The sequence below is a fragment of the Callithrix jacchus genome, chromosome 3, assembly GCF_049354715.1.
Source record: "Callithrix jacchus isolate 240 chromosome 3, calJac240_pri, whole genome shotgun sequence".
In the NCBI taxonomy this organism is placed as follows: domain Eukaryota; kingdom Metazoa; phylum Chordata; class Mammalia; order Primates; family Cebidae; genus Callithrix; species Callithrix jacchus.
Window position 1 is genome coordinate 121790521 of NC_133504.1, and position 17516 is coordinate 121808036.

The window sequence follows — 17516 nt, forward strand, 5'->3', positions numbered from 1 at the left end:
AAAAGAATTTTCAACCTAGAATTTCATATCTAGCCAAACTAAGTTTCATAAGTGAAGGAGAAATAAAATCCTTTAAAGACAAACAAACACTGAGGAACTTTGTCACCACCAGGCTTGCTTTATGAGAGCTCCTGAAGGAAGCACGAAACATGGAAAGGAACAACCAGTACCAGCCACTGCATAAACATATCAAATTGCAAAGACCATTGATGCTATGAAGAAACTGCACAGCAGTTTCATGCTAAAAGCTCTCATAGTGGGCAAAATAACCAGCTAGCATCATAATGACTGAATCAAATTCACACATAACAATATTAACCTTAAATATAAATGAGCTAAATACATCTAATTAGAAGACATAGACTGGCAAGTTGAATGAAGAGTCAAGACCCATCCGGGTGCTGTATTCAGGAGACCCATCTCACATGCAAAGACACACACAGGCTCAAAACAAAGGGATGGGGGAATATTTACCAAGCAAATGGAAAGAAAAAAAAAAGCAGGGGTTGCAGTCCTAATCTCTGATAAAACAGACTTTAAACCAACAAAGGGCATTACACTGGTAAAGGGATCAATGCAACAAGAAGAGCTAATTATTCTAAATATATATATGCACCTGATGCAGGAGCACCCAGATTCATAAAACAAGTTTAGAAACCTACAATGAGACTTAAACTCCCACACAATAACAGTAGGGTGTTAAAGTCTAATATTGACTATTATCTGTCAATATTAGATCAACGAGACAGAAAATTAACAAGGCTATTCAGGATGTGAACTCAGCTTTGAACCAAGCAGACCTAATAACTATCTACAGAACTCTCTACCACAAATCAACAGAATATACATTCTTCTCAGTACCATATTGCACTGATTCTAAAATTGACCACATAATTGGAAGTAAAACACTTCTCAGCAAATGCAAAAGAACAGAAATCATAACAAACAGCCTCTCAGACCACAGGGAAATCAAATTAGAACTGAGTATTAAGAAACTCATTCAAAACCACACAACTACATGAAAACTGAACAACCTGCTCCTGAATGACTACTGGGTAAATAATAAAATTAAGGCAGAAACAATGAAATTCTTTGAGAACAATGAGAACAAAGATACAATGTACTAGAATCTCTGGGACACATTTAAAGCAGTGTTCAGAGGGAAACTTATAGCACTAAATGCCTATATAAGAAAGTGGAAAAGATCTAAAATTAACACCCTAACATCACAATGAAAAGAACTAGAGAAGCAAAAGCAAACAAATTCAAAAGCTAGTAGAAGACAAGAAATAACTAAGATCAGAGCAGAACTGAAAGAGATAGAGACACGAAAAACCCATCAAAAAAAATCAATGAATCTAGGAGCTGTTTTTAAAAAAAAGAAAAAAAAAGATTAACAAATAGACCACTAGCCAGACTAGTAAAGAAGAAAAGAGAGAAAAAATCAAATAGACACAATAAAAAATGATAAAGGGGATATCATCAGTGATTCCACAGAAATATAATCTACCATCAGAGAACACTACAAACGCCTCTACACAAATAAACTAGAAAATCTAGAAGAAATGAATAAATTCCTGGACACATACATCCTCCCAATGCTAAACCAAAAAGAAATAAAATCCCTGAGTAGACCAATAACAAGTTCTAAAATTGAGGCAGTAATTAACAGCTACCAACCACAAAAAGCCCAGGATCTGATGGATTCACAACTGAATTCCACCAGAAACTGGTACCATTCCTTCTGAAACTATTCCAAACAATAGAAAAAGAGAGACTCCTCCCTAACTCATTTTATGGGGCCAGCATCATCCTGATTCCAAAACCTGGCAGAGACACAAGAAAATTTCAGGCAAATCTCTCTAATGAACATCAATACGAAAATCCTCAATAAAATACTGGCAAACCAAATCCAGCAGCACATCAAAAATTGTATCCACCACAATCAAGTCAACTTCAATCTGGGATGCAAGCCTGTTTCAACATATGCAAATCAATAAACGTAATCCATCACATAAACCGAACCAATGACAAAAGCCACATGATTATCTCAATAGATGTAGAAAAAGCCTTTGATATTCAACACTCTTTCATGCTAAAAGCTCTCAGCAAACCAGGTACTAATGGAACATATCTCAAAATAATAAGCTATTTATGACAAACCCATAGCCAATATCATACTGAATGGGCAAAAGCTGGAAACATTCCCATTGAAAACCAGCACAAGAAAAGGATGCCCTCTCTCACCACTCCTATTCAACATAGTATTGGAAGTTCTGGCCAGGGCAATCAGGCAAGAGAAAAAAAATAAAGAGTATTCAAATAGGAAGAGAGGAAGGCAAATTGTCTGTTTGCAGATGACATGATTGTACATTTAGAAAACCCCATCATCTCAGCCCAAAATCTCCTTAAGCTGATAAGCAACTTCAGCAGTCTCAGGTTACAAAATCAATGTGCAAAAATTACAAGCATTCCTCTACACCAATAATAGACAAGCAGAGAGCCAACTCATGAGTTAATTCCCATTCACAATTGCTACAAAGAGAATAAATACCTAGGAATACAACTTACAAGGGATGTGAAGGAGAACTCTTAAAGAGAGAACTATGAACCACTGCTTAAGGAAATAAGAGAGGACACAAACAAATGGCAAAACATTCTATGCTCATGGTTAGGAAGAATCGATATCATGAAAATGGCCATACTGCCCAAAGTAATTTATAGATTCAGTGCTATTCCCATCAAGCTACCATTGACTTTCTTCACAGGACTAGAAACATCTCCTTTAAATTTCATATGGAACCAAAAAAGAGCCCACATATCCAAGAAAATCCTAAGCAAACAGAACAAAGCTGGAGGCATCAGGCAACCTGACTTCAAACTGTACTATAAGGCTACAGTAACCAAAACAGCATGGTACTGGTGCCAAAACAAATGGAATAGACCAATGGAATAGAACAGAGACCTCAGAAATAACACCACACATCTACAACCATCTGATCAACAAACCTGACTAAAACAAGCAATGGGGAAGGATTCTCTATTTAATAAATGTTTCTGGGATGTGGGCTAGCCACATGCAGAAAACAGAAACTAGGCCTCTTCCTTAAACCTTATATAAAAATTAACTCAAGATGGATTAATAAAGGTAAAATCTAAAACCATAAAAACTCTAGAAGAAAATCTAGGCAATACCATTCAGAACATAGGCATAGGCAAAGACCTTATAACTAAAACACCAAAATCAATGGCAACAGAAGCCAAAATTGATAAATGGAACCTAATTAAGCTAAAGAGCTTCTGCTCAGCAAAGGAAACTGTCATCAGAGTGAACAGGCAACCTACAGAATGGTAGAAAATTTTTGCAATCTATCCATCTGATAAAGGGCTAACATCAAGAATCTACAAAGAACTTAAACAAATTTACAAAAACAATAAGCAAACAAACAACTCCGTCAAAAAGTGGACAAAAGATATAAACAGAGACTTTTCAAAATAAGTCATTTATGCAGCCAACAAACAAATGAAAAAAAGCTCATCATCACTGGTCATTAGAGAAATGTGAATCAAAACCACAATGAGATACCATCTCACACCAGTTAGAATGACGATCATTAAAAAGTCTGGAAACACTGGATCCTGGGGAGGATGCAGAGAAGTAGGAACACTTTTGCACTTTTGGTGGGAGTGTAAATTAGTTCAACCATTGTGGAAGACAGTGTGGCAATTCCTTAAGGATCTAGAATCAGAAATATCATTTGACCCAGCAATCCCATTACTGGGTATATACCCAAAGGATTATAACTCATTCTACTATAAACACACATGCACACGTATGTTTACTGAAGCACTATTCACAATAGCAAAGATTTGGAACCAACCCAAATGCCCGTCAATGATAGATTGGATAAAGAAAATGTGGCAAATATACACCATGGAATACTATGCAACCATAAAAAGGATGAGTTCATGTCCTTTGCAGGGACATGGATGAAGCTGGAAACCACCATCTTCAGCAAACTAACACAAGAACAGAAAACAAACACCACATATTCTCACTCATAAGTGGGAGTTGAACAATGAGAACATATGCAGGGCCTGCCAGTGGAGTGGGGGACAAGGGTAGGGAGGGCATTAAGACAAATACCTAATGCATGCAGGGCTTAAAACCTAGATGACAGGTTCATAGGTGCAGCAAACCACCGTGGCATATGTATACCTATGTAACAATTCTGCACATTCTGCACATGTATCCCAGAACTTAAAGTAAAATAATTTTAAAATAGATATTCTGTGAATAGAGCATCTTTTTAAAAAATAATTTTCCTTTTAATAAATCATTTTTTGATTAAATTATTCCCAGTGTGTTTCATAGAAAAAAATCTAGGATACATTCCAATCAGTGAAGAGCAGTTATTACTGAACCTAAAGGAAGAATTAGTGTTTTCTATGTTCTTTTTGTTAGTCTATGTTTTCTGATTTTTCTAATATGAGCATGAACTTTTTTTCAGACACAAGATTTCACTCTGTCACCTAGGCTGAAGGGCAACTGGCCCGATTCTAGCTCACTGCAGTCTTGAACTCCTGGATTCAAGCCATCCTCCTGCCTCAGCCTCCCAAAGCACTGGGATTATAGGAGTGAGTGGTCATACACAGACAGCATTAACATTTTTAAATAAAATATAATTTTTAACAGGTAATTAAAACACATGTCATCTTGAGTTTTCATTAAACTTTCTGACCTATGACCTTATATTATAGACACACATTTATTATCAACACTAACATGCCTGTCTTAGCCCATTTGTGTTGCTACAAAGGAATACATGAGGCTGGGTAATTTGTAAAGAAAAGAAATTTATTTGGCTCACAGCTCTACAGGATGTACAAGAAGCATGGTGCCAGCATCTGCTTCTGGTGAGGGGTGAGGGCTTCAGGATTCTTCCACTTGTGGCAAAAGTCAAAGGGGAGCTAGAATGTGCAGATGTCACATGATGAGAGAACAAGCAAAAAGAGAAGGAGCCAGGCTCTTTACAATAACCCTTTCTCACTGGAACTAGGAGTGAGAACTCACTCACTCCTGTGAGAATGGCACCAAGGCATTCAGGAGGGATCCACCCGCATGACTCAAACACCTCAGACCACTCCCCACCTCCAACACTGGGGATCAAACTGCAACAGAAGATTTAGGGTCAAACAAACCATATCCACTCATGGCAATGCCAACAAAAGGAAAAAACATCTCAGTAAGTTTAATTCAAAATGAAAGAAAATCATATTGTAAAGGAAGAGGAAAGGAGGTACTCAAAACCAGAGGGAAAAGGTAACAGAGTAATTCTGTTTTTATTTATGGTTTTATTTATTTTTACAAATAGTTGATATGACTATATAATATTGACAGCACTACAAAAATGTGAGATGACGTGACTATTGATCTCATGGATGATAAAGTATAGAAAATGCTGATTAACTGAAGCAGAAATCCATTGAGAAATGTTTATAAGTATCAGTTATTCCATTAATAGATGTTGCCAAGTCAAAGTTGAACATCCATATTGGGACACAAATTTTGTTTAATCTTTAAAAGAAGACAGAGAAATAGCCAAGTACGTAGTAATAAAATCTGCTTAATCATTCTCCTATGATTCTTTTATGCTTGAGTTCGCTTTATAGGAGACTTAATACATGCATGTTTACATTCCTTTCCGATATACATATTCTCAAGGAACTAAAAAAAAAGAGAGAACCTTCATTAGATTGACAAACAAAAGTGGTACAGTACAGTCCTCCCCCATAGCCACTACCATACCCAACTCAAAATTTCACACTCTGATATATATGCTTTCACCACGCAAAATCACATGTTCATAATCTGACCATGATAGATGTTGGTCTTTGGAAGGTAGTCACACAATATCAGAAACACTCGGATGGAACACACACTTGTTCTGCGCCCAAGCCTGGCCCAGTCCAGCTCAACATAGCCTTGTGCTGCCCATCCCTGCTGCTAAGGCTTGGGGACCATCTGTGCAGCAGAGGGAAAGAGGTTGTGGGTGATGCATCATAGAGATATTCCAGCAGCAGATCCTGGAATGTAGGTAAGTGCATATGTTCACATAATATATGTGAATGTATATATACACAGGGGGTCAAGAAAAGAATGAATGTTCACATATATATTTAAGTAATGACTGTGTATATACACACACAAATATATATATAGATACACTCTGTGTGTAATGCATATATATCTTATTCCCCGAGATAGAGTTCCTTCTCTCATTCAGTTGAAATCTTATTGATAAAATAAGAAGCAGGATGTAAGAATAAAGGAACAAAATATTGTAGGGTCTTGAGTGACAGGTGTTGTCAGAGGACTCTGTTGTGATCAGAGGCATTGTCTCTCTAGTCAGTGTGACTGAAAAGAGGATAGCCAGCATGTCAGGCATGCTTCCTTTTGCCCAAAACTGAACTAAATGTTCATCAATAGCATGGATTAAATCAATAAGGGACACATCAAAATGGAAAAAAAAGTGTGTTTGCCACTAAAAATGTTCAGATACAAAAATGAGTCACAATAATATCAAGAGCAAATAAGGATTTATATACACACACACATATACCACAGAGGTACACATCTTCACATATCTAATATGGACATGTAAACATACAACCATGTAATATTAAAGCTATATATGCATATTTTATATTATATATATAAATATACTTATGTAAACCTGATATACAGATTATGCCGTTATTTGTATAAGTATATTAAATATATCTAGCAGGCCTATTATTGATATTCAAAGCTAAAGGAGTTCTTCCAAACCAGTTATATAATGGAGTTTCCTAATCTCAAATCTCTATTTCATGTTTAGACTTGTCTGATTTAACTCTGAAACCAGCTGATTCTGTACTTGGTCCTACATTTATTTGCCAGAAGTATTAGCTATTGTTAGTTCTATCACTCTTGGAAAAACAGAAATCAAATCTCCCATTTCCAGGAACTCCTGACCATCTCAGTTGTACTGTCCCCTGAAGACTCCAAGGTACATGCACACAGAGGATAGTGGACAAATGCATGACATTATCAGTTATTACTTCAGCCCCAGATGCCTATTTTGTCTCCTGCTGCAGTGACAGGGTTGATCTGCGCACACTGCTCCAGGCCACAGACCCTCCTGCTCCATGTTCCCTTCTGCCAACTTCGCAACCCACCCCTGTTGCAAGTGACCATCCAAAGGGATCTGCATCATGTGGAGGTGCCGGGGCCATCTTTACAAGTTAGTGAGGGGAAACCAGGAGGCAGAAAAGAAGAACGGAAAAAAGACAGAAGACACTGGCTAGGCATCCCAGGAAGTGAACATTTGCCTTAGCCTGTTTCTACCTGAAGCAGAGCTAATAGTGCAATGATAAAATTGCAAATCCCAAGTCTATTTTGTCCTAACCCAAGCCACAGCTCTTTGTCCTTAGTTGAGGATGTAAAGGAGACTTGAAACTTCCTAGAGAATTCAGGGTGTTCAGTAACAGTTGGAATTTGCAAGGCCCATGCCCTGTACATAGACCTCCTACTGAGGGCAAACTCAAGAAAAATGAGTCAAAGATCAGCAAGGAAATAGCATCTCTGACAGTAGCGGAAACCAAATAAGCAGAATAATAAGGATAAAATGCCATATCCTATCTCTGAGTTCCCATCTGGGGAAAAGCATGCCCTTTCTTCCAGGGGCCTGTCTTGGTATGTGCCTATCAGAGAAGTATTTGGGTTTTGTCACGGTCATAACCTCTTCCCATCAACAACTGTGAGCCACAGAGCCCCTCAGCACAGCCTTCTGAAACGACCCTTTACTCACACGTGGCATCTGGTAGCCCCTGCTTAGAATGAAATCCTTAAAGGCAACTGTTCCATGAAGGTCTGCAAGTGACTCCTCCTAAGAGTACCCACATTTAAAGAAAGGTCAGCCATTAGAAGTTGATTTCATATTTGTTCTCATCGAAAGTATGTAGCTCTTTATAAAGTATCTCATTTTAAACCATGTTCTTATTGTTTTTGAATATGTGTGTAATGTTCATGAGTTGATGAATAGGAAGGCTTTTAAAGATGTCCAACTTTAAAAGGACATCTCCTTTAAAAGAACATCTCTCCTTCTCCTACCCTTTTCCTTATCCATGTATTACGGATGGGCAGCACATTTTAGCAATTAGACAATTATTGACCTATGATGTTTGGAATCTAACCTATTTAACATTAACAGCATGTCCACAATTCATAGATCTTAACTCCAAAAGACATGACAATAAAAAAGGATTTGATCAGTTGCAACATCTGCAATATTTATGCATATTTTTAGTTTTCCTTTACATTTATTTTAATTAAAAATTGGATGCATAAGTTTACATAATTGCAATTCAGTACTTTAAGACCATTTTTACCTTCCGAACAAAATCTGTCAAGAACAGTCAAAACTCATGAGTTTCCAGAAAGACAGCCATGTTGTCATAATTACTGTCTCTTACCAATACCCCAAAGTCCCTGTGTCTTGTAAACTGGGGTGCCACAGCCTAGTGGTACCACCTATAGTAGATAAGGTACACCATTCCTCGGGTATTAGAGAGGTATAATTTATAAATATTATTGTAGAACAATTCCATTGTTATGAATCTTTCCTGTGTCTAAGCTTCCTGATAAACAATTTTTTACTATGAGTTATATCAATTATATTTCCAAAATTTAAATAATGCTACTTTATTAGCTCACTGTAACCATTTTGACAAACATCTTTACTAGCATTTGTCATCAAAATGAAATATGTTTTGTAAAACTTTTTAAATCTTTAAGAATTAGTCATTAAGAATATGGTGTTTTGTTTTGTTTTGTTTTGTTTTGCTTTTGGAGATGGAGTCTTGCTCTGTCACCAATGTAGTGGCACAATCTTGGCTCACTGCAACCTCCGCCTCCCAGGTTCAAACGATTCTCCTGACTCAGCCTCCCGAGTAGCTGGAACTACAGGTCGATGCCTAATTTTTGTATTTTTAGTAGAGATGGGGTTTCACCATGTTGGCCAGGACAGTCTTGATCTTGCAAATCTGCCTGCCTCGGCCTCCCAAAGTGCTAAATTACACGTGTGAACCACCTTGCCTGGCCAAGGATATGTTTTTAAAAAGAGAGCTCTAGACACCGTTCATAGCTATTTTTCATTTTAAATATTAAATTTGAGAAAATAGCGTTATTTTTTATAATAAAGTGCAACTGGAATAGCTTTATGTTATATATTAAATTCGCATAAACTTAGGCTCTCCAAAAACCATACTAAGAAATTTGGGACTTACATAAACATGTGATGCTCATAAATTTGTGTCATACCTCACACCTGAAAGTAAGAATTTATATCCAGTACTGGAAAAGATTAAAGTGACCATCCTTCCTGTCTTAGCTTTCCAATCTGAAGAAGACAATTGAGGAGTGATTACTGATGAATAGTAAGTGTAATTCATATTGTATTTGACTTTTTCAAAGTGTTTTCACATGTTATCTGGGAGAAGTTTGGGGTCTGTTGAAAAAGAGGTTCGCAAATATCCTCATTAGAGTACTATGCAAGTACTGCATCAATGTTTCCAAATGTCCGGGGCTCTAATGAGTATCTTCTTCCCATTAGATAATTTTACACAAGCAACGGGCAGGCACAGAGTTTGTCTGTAGTAAAATTAGAGCACATCCTTGTTACGAGTGTTTCTTGCTTTGCAATATCACACAGTGCTGAACCTTTGTCCCTTTCCTCTCAGACAGCTCCTGCAATTTGGATGAATTGCCTAAAAGAAATTTCCTGGTTGAAATTTTGAATTTTTTGACATTCACCCACAGCTGATAGGAAACAAGCTTCACATTTTGTTACCCAAAGAGAACTCATGATATCATATCTATTCTGGGCACTGAGGTGGTCCTACCAAGTCACACCACCCTTTGAACAATTATCTTTGGGATAAATTGTTCCAGGAATGGTGGAATACCATGAGTAGCTGTCCAATCTTTAAAGATGTCAGGTCTACCATGAAGCCAGGAGATTCCAAGTCTTGCTTATTATACATTACGCATAATATGACTTGGCTTACTTCTTGCTGAATTCAATATGTGAGTTGTAGGGCTTTCAGGAGACTTTGCATTATGCCACAGAGTCTGGTTCAGTATGAGGGTGGCGGACACACTGTGATCATCTTAAGCTCAGATGATCACATCTTAGTGTAAATACATACCTGTTCCTCCAGCTCCTTTTTAAAATTCTCCTCTTGAGCTTTATGTGGGACCTCAGGGTCAACCAGAGGCTCGTCGGCTCTTTGCTTTTTCCACAACTTGGGGTTCAAAGACCATGCTCTATACCTCATCTTCACCCACGTTGGGTTACAAAGATTCTATGGAGAGTAACATAATTCCCAATGCCATTGATTTTTTGTTTGTTTGTCATTTCAATACATCTAAAGCTTAACTTAGGAAAACAAGATTATTACTTTGAATTTAGGTTGGTTCTTGCCAAAGTATTTTGTGAAGTTTCAGCATGCTTTGATTTTACAAAGTAAACATTAAAGTTCATGATTTAAAAAATAATGCAGTGGTGAATAACATGGCCTTTGCATTTTGACAGACCAGCGTTCACATCCAGCTTTCCCCCAATTAGTAGGTGTGAGTCCATGATCAAATGACAAACTCTTCACCTGTAAAATGAAGAGAACAACAGTATATACCCCCACAGGGCTGCTGTGAAGATTAGAGAGAATGTGTGTAACGCAGCTAGAAATCACATAAAAATCACATACTTCCCCCTAGAGTAAAGCCCTTAAACAATACTCAGTCAACCGAAGCAATCAGCTGTTAGACTTACCATGAGCCCAGCACAGTGCTCAACCTTGCACATGCTACACTAGCTTTTATCAAACTGCTAACACCAAGCTCTTGACTTAATTGGAAGAGAGAAAGAGGAAGATGAACCTATCTCATTCCCTTCTTTCCCCACTTCCTCAGTCGTACATCAAGGACATCAGGAGAACCTCTTGTTGGTTCATAGACTGATGCTGTGAGTGCAATACCCACACTGTCTCATCACAAAAGGGGTTCTAACTCTTGCATGTTAGAAACATGAAACCACAAAGATTCTGTCCCTCTCTCCTCTCATGCATATTTAAACTATATGGTGGAATGTGTGGGGCATTCTAGAGTTGAGCCAATACGCCTGTCTAAAATAGAAAGAATGGGACAGGATAGACAGGAGGGAAATATTTTCTAGAGCTGGATTCAGCACTGTGATCTCTCTGTTCCAAGCATACGGACCGCCTTGCTATTTCCAGAGCACCCCATCATACTTCTGCCTCAGTGCCTCTACACACACTATTCCGTCTGCTGTAGTGGGAACAGTGGCTTGCTCCTTTACTGATTTCATGTCATCTTTTCAGTGGCATCTTCCCTGGCCATCCAATTTAAAAAATGGCAACCCTCTCCCATACTCTTTGCCTTCTTTCTCTGCCTCACTTTTCTTAATGACCCTCATTACCATTTCTATGCTGTATATTTTCTGATCATTTGTCTGTCTCTCTTCTCATCCTCTAAAATATAAGCTTCAGAAATTATTCCCAGCTTCATCTCCCTGGCATATAGAATAATACTTAGGACATAATCAGTGCTTAATAAGTGTCAATGGAATGAAAGTCAGGTTTCTTAGCTTTGACACTAGTGACATTTGGTACTGGGGAACTCTTTGTCTGTGTGTGCATGGCTGTCCCATGAATCATAGGATGTTTAGCAGCATTCCTGGATGTATGTGGCTGTCCCATGTATCATAGGACATTTAGCAGCATTCCTAGAATCTACCCACTAGATTCTAATAGCATTCTCCAAGTGGTGACAACCAAAAATGTCATCTCTAAATATTTCCAAATATCCCTGAAGTGGGGGAAAGAGAACAAATTGCCCTCTGATGAGAACCACTGAAATGAAAGAGGGAAGGAAAGAGATTGGAGAAGAGAGGGGAAAGGAGAGGAATGGAATCTATACACTGCCATGCTGAAGAAGTTGAGTTCTGGAATATGTTATGTTGTTGGGTAACTAGTGATCTTTCCAGACTCAACATAAACATAATTCCTGATGTGACACCTTTGTGAACATGCCTTCACCCTGTGCTGGGTGGAATTGATTACTTCTCCCTATGTCCTGCACACACCATGACATCATTTTGCTATAGCTAATCATTCACCTGTTGACCCCACTAGGCTGTAGTCTCCGTCACTGCAGGAAGCAGTCCTCCATTTTTGCTTCATTCATTCCCAGCACTTTTGAACACATAGTGGTAGGTGCTCAGAAACCTACTACTGTTTTTGAATAAATGCATATACAAATGGATGAATCAATATGGAGGGCAAAGAGAGATATATAAAATAGAGGCACAGAATGCTGTGAGAGATTAGATATAAGAACAAATCAATGTCAACCAAGGGACCTAGAAAAGCTCCATGGAAAAATCAGCATATTTCCTGTCTCTAAAGAAAGATAGAACCTATGGACATGGAGTGGAGGGGCACTGCAGGCATCGAGAATACCATGAGCAAGGTTAAGGTGGCAGGAAAGCTCATACACCAAAGACTACAGGTTAGTAGGCTTGAGGGTATGTGGAGTCAAAAAATAAAGACAGGGATGCCCACTTCCAGAATAGGGACCAGATTTACCCTCCCACCTGCAACAACCAAAAAATAAGAAAAAAATACATGACCTAATACTATGCAAGACACAAGACACCAGGTAACAAAGGATAGTGATCCTTGAGAGACAAACAAGATAAGCCCCACGACTGCCCTAGCTCACTGCGTTCAGAGAGAGCACAGGAAGAGCCCAGTGGACTCTGAATTGAGAAGACAGAACCGACAGTCCAGAAAGATCAAGACAGCAAAAGTTTGCAGCACAGAGTATCAGAAAATAAAGAGCTGAAAGGAGAGGGAACCCCGGGGGATTGCAGAGGGTGCCCCTTTGTGCCTGTATGGGAGGAAACCGCTCATGGTCGGAGAAAGAATCAACCAAAAGGAAAAGAGGGCAAAGTGTCCAGCACTCACAAAGGGCCAGAACAGTGCCTTCTTCCTGGAAAACCTAAAGATCCGCAGGACACTGGGTAGAACACACAGAAGGGTTTTGCCTCAATAGTAGGGAATAATTACCCCACATTACTTTGGTCTTTCCCAACATTTTTAATAGAGACAGTCTTGCTCTGTTACTCAGACTGGAGTACAATCATAGCTCACAATACACTTGAACTCCTAGGCTTAAGCAATCTTCCTGCCTCAGCCTTCCAAGTAGCTGAGACTATAGGTACATACCACCACACCCAGCTAATTTCCTTTCTAAATTTTTTTTTGTAAAGACAGGGGTCTCACTATGTTGCCTGGGCTTGTCTTGAACTCCTAGCCTCAAGTGATACTTCTGCCTTGGCCTCCCAAGATACTGGGATTACAGGCATGAGCCACCACACCCGGCCCCAACAAATCTTAAAAGCAAAACTCAGAAGGATCAAACTTCCAAGTAACTTAGTTGCATCCCAGAACAAAGTTCAAGAATATTTATAAAATTACAAATATTCAACACCCAGTAACATAAAATTAACACTGCCTAACATCCATCAAAGATTACCAGGCACACAGAGATGCAGGAAAGTATGACCCATAGTCAGGAGATAAATCACCTAATGGAAACTGACAAAGAATGGATGCAGATGTTAGAATCAGTAAACAATGATGTCACAGCAATTGTTATAACTATGCTTCATATGTGCAAAAGGTGAAGTTGAGACATGGAAGATATAAATTAAAAAGACCTAAGTTAAACTTTTAGAGATGAAAATTATAGCATAAGAGATTTTTAAAAATACTAGATGGGATTTAACAGAGTAGACACTGCAGGATAAAATTAGAGAATTTAAAGACATAGCCATAAAAGCATAAAAAGAAAAGAGAATTTCAAAAGCTGACCAGAGAAGCAGTGAGCTGGAAAACAACTTCAAGCAGCCTAATTACAGGTAATTAGAGTTCTGGGAAGGGATTGAAGGACCAAAAAAAAAAAAAGTTTAAGGAAATATGGTCAACAATTTTCCAAATTTAATAAAAACTATAAACCCACGAATCCAAGAGGCTCAACAAACCACAAGTACATGAAACATGAAGATATACCAAGGTTTATGATAATTGAAATGTTCAAAACCAGTGACGAATAGAGCATATTAAAATCATCCAAAGAAAAAGCACATCCTGAAAAACAAAGATGAGGATGATGTAAGATTTCTCATCAAAACAGTACAACCAAGAAGACAGTAACACAATATCTTTAAAGAACTGAAATTTTAAAAGCTGTGAATTAACTTTGAACTAGAATTCTTTTCCCACAAAATACAAACTTCCTCCTTATCCACGTTTTTGCTTTCTGCATTTTCAGTTATCTGTGGTCAGCCATGGTCTGAAGTATTAAATGGAAAATTCCAGAAATAATTCATAAGTTTTAAATTGTGTGCCATTCTAAGTAGCATGATGAAATCTCAAGCCATCCTTGTTCCGTTCCTCCAGAGATATGATCATCTCTTTGTCCAGATCATCCACACTGTACACACTACCGGCCCTTAGTCACTAACTGCCGGTTACCAATTGGAAAAACACAGCATCTATAGGAGATAGTACTATCCAAAGATTCAGCATCCACTGAGGATCTTGGAATGTAACCGCTGCAGATAACAGGTAACAGGCAACTACTGAATCTTTTTAAATGAGGCATAACAAGGTGTCTTCAGACACACAAAAGCTGAAAGAATCTATCACCAGCAGATCCACACTGGAGAAATGTTAAAAGAGGTCTTCTAGTCAGAAGAAAAAAGACACTATGTGGAAATATATTTTCAACTTTTGTATAGTGACCCTCCATTTCCCAGTCAAAAGCTCAATTTTGGCAATAACTGCCATGGTTTGTAAAGCAGTGTTTACATAACTATTTCTAAATACTGGGAATTGAGCAATTTGATTCAGCCCAGATTCAGGACAAGCAGTGGTTCAGGCCTTGGGTGTGATGAACATAATTTGCCTGTCTAATATCATTTTGCAATTTATCTTTTAGAAAGATGAAAGGAAAATGGGAAAATAAAAGTGCTGATATTCATGATGAAATGTGTAATTTTCATAAACCTTATGCCATGGAGTCAAGGAAAGAAACATGCATGTGAAAATAGGTTGGCAAATGTGTTGAACTATGAAGGACAAAATTAATATGTCCCAAATATTGGAAGGGTAATATCAAAGATTATGTGTAAGAGGCAGAAGATAATTAGAAATAAAATACTGTTTTTCACTTTCAGGGAAGAGCTCTCCCCTCCAAGTTAGGCACTTAAATCTGTTGCTGACTCACACAACTTGACTTGTATGGGTATGTTTGCAGTGACACGCTGTGTAGAAAAGTTAAAAAAGTACTTTAGGGGCCTGTAGTCCTTCCCTTTGGAACATGGCATGTTATTTGTCCTTTCTATCACCTTGTTCTTCCATCTTTACAGCAACTTGGTGCTGAGGAGACTTGTTAATCATTAGGCAAGCATGTGGTCAAGAATGATGGTTTGCGGTCAGTAAGACTACAGCAAAACTTCAAGTGTGCTCTAGATATAATATGAACAGTGCTCACAATAATTAATTGCAGGATTTTACTCTTGCATTCATGTATATTTCTACTGACCTTTAGAATTTCAACATATAAAACACCTAACAAATTATCTCTGAAAATGACTAGTCAGATATTAAGAATAATCCCAAATGGCATGCCTTGTTTGTATAACTGACTTTGTTATAGATATTAAACATGCATTTGTTTAACAAACATTAATCATGAAAAAAATCAAGAATTACACTTTACGAAGCCAGTACCCTTGACATAACAGAATTCAAGAACTTTAAGACTTTAATACAGTTTTCTTTTATTTTCAGTCTGATTCCCTTCTGCAATTACCTGTGGTTTCTGGAGTTTCCTCTCGTACCCTGGTTTCTGGAAGAACTCTGGCTCCTGTGGTTTACTGAGCCCCATACTATGCTTTAGCTCCACAGGAACCTGATTTAGCCTCACCATGTGGAGCGCATCATGGCTTGGTTTGGTCTGATAGTCAACGTCAAACTGTTTCAAGATGAACTCTTCATCAATGGCAGAACTTCCCTGGAAGAGTTTCACACTGCATGAATTGGGGGCCATTGGTGAAATGCTGCTTGCTTTCTTCTTTAATCTAAGGGAGGTAGTTGGCCATTACTGAGGAAAGAGGTAGTTTGAGAGAGGTGGGAAATGCTTAATCAGCATTCATTGAAGACAAGAAGTGTCTGGGGTCTGGAGGGGTCATTAAGAGACAGCTTAGGACTTTGCAGGAGTCCTAAGTGAGGGAAATCATGAGCCTGAGGGAAATTCAGTTTGGTCGACAGCAAACTTCTCCAGCACTTTACAGCGGTAGCAACCCTAGAAGGATTTTCCAGACTTGTGTAGATACAGCAGTGTTTTCTCTGTGGATAACTCTGTATAAGGGAAGCTGACGGGTTCACAGCTCCTACTCAAGGAGTGGTTTTAGTCAGCCGCACTCTGTACACAGAAAACCTTTCACCATTTCCTTTTCTCAGCCACAGCCGGTGAGAGTAGAGAAGGTCACATTAAGAGCAGCTCATCTGTATGCTGAGCGTTTACCAGTGATATGGCTCAAGGCTAAAAGAGCTTAGACTCAGTAGAATCTCACACTGGAAAATAGTAACTGGGAAACACAGAGGAGTGAAATCACCAGCAGCTGGCGTGTTTGGAGTAAAATTTAGGGAGGAGTCATGAAACAGAGTCAGAGACATAAAGGGACAAGTACAGTCAAAGTGAGGCTAAAGTAATAATGGAGCAGAAATAAAGCAAGCAGAATCAATGAGGTGAAAAATAAACAAACAGCATGGAAGGAAAAGTGCAAGCTAGTGCTGTGAAGAAAAGACCAGAGTGAGGAGGCAGGGACCTAGCTTGTGGAATGACAGTGAAGAGTCAGGGAGCTTTGTCACAGGGTCTAAAATCAAAGGCAGTTACCAGAGAAGCTACACTCTTACTCCAAGGTCCCTTAAGTTTCCTGCCTTGAAAGAAGAATCACCTCCAGCAGCAGAAATGGGAGAAGCGGACAGTGGAAATCAGGCAATCCAATCTGAACAGATGATGGACAAGCAGCAGTTTGGATACCAGGCATAGTGGGCGCCATCTGCCTCATCCAGCATCCCTGCTCCAATCACCCTCTGAGGAGTCTCTGTTCCTCACTCTCACTCTGTCGCAGTGGGCTGGACACCCCCACTCTTGGCTTCAGGGTTAGGTGTATATTCCGGCCTAGCCAATAAGCATATTCCATCATCTTAATCATAATGGTTAATTCAAGCACAAGCGTGTGCCCCAAGTTAGTCCAGTGAGAGTAATCCTTGGATGGAAAAGCATTGCTGTCTTCACAATTATGTTGCTTGCTAGTAGG

The 17516-nt window shown here is 38.6% G+C and overlaps 1 protein-coding gene across 5 annotated transcripts in view; it reads right to left on the reverse strand.

Annotated features, from left to right (window-relative positions):
• FAM47E (family with sequence similarity 47 member E) overlaps nt 1-17516 on the reverse strand; it is a 49307-nt gene that overhangs the window by 6527 nt on the left and 25264 nt on the right. The window contains exons 5-8 of one of the 5 annotated variants that reach the window (XM_008993144.5): nt 16004-16204; nt 10252-10407; nt 7854-7931; nt 5325-5728 (exon numbers count right to left, since the gene is read on the reverse strand). In XM_008993144.5, coding sequence (XP_008991392.4) covers nt 5651-5728; nt 7854-7931; nt 10252-10407; nt 16004-16204 — 513 coding nt within the window. In that variant the 3' untranslated portion in view covers nt 5325-5650. Of the gene's footprint in view, nt 1-5324; nt 5729-7853; nt 9811-10251; nt 10408-16003; nt 16205-17516 lie in introns of those variants that run through there. The other 4 variants (XM_008993147.5, XM_008993145.5, XM_035293500.3 and 1 more) reach the window with 4 other exon arrangements.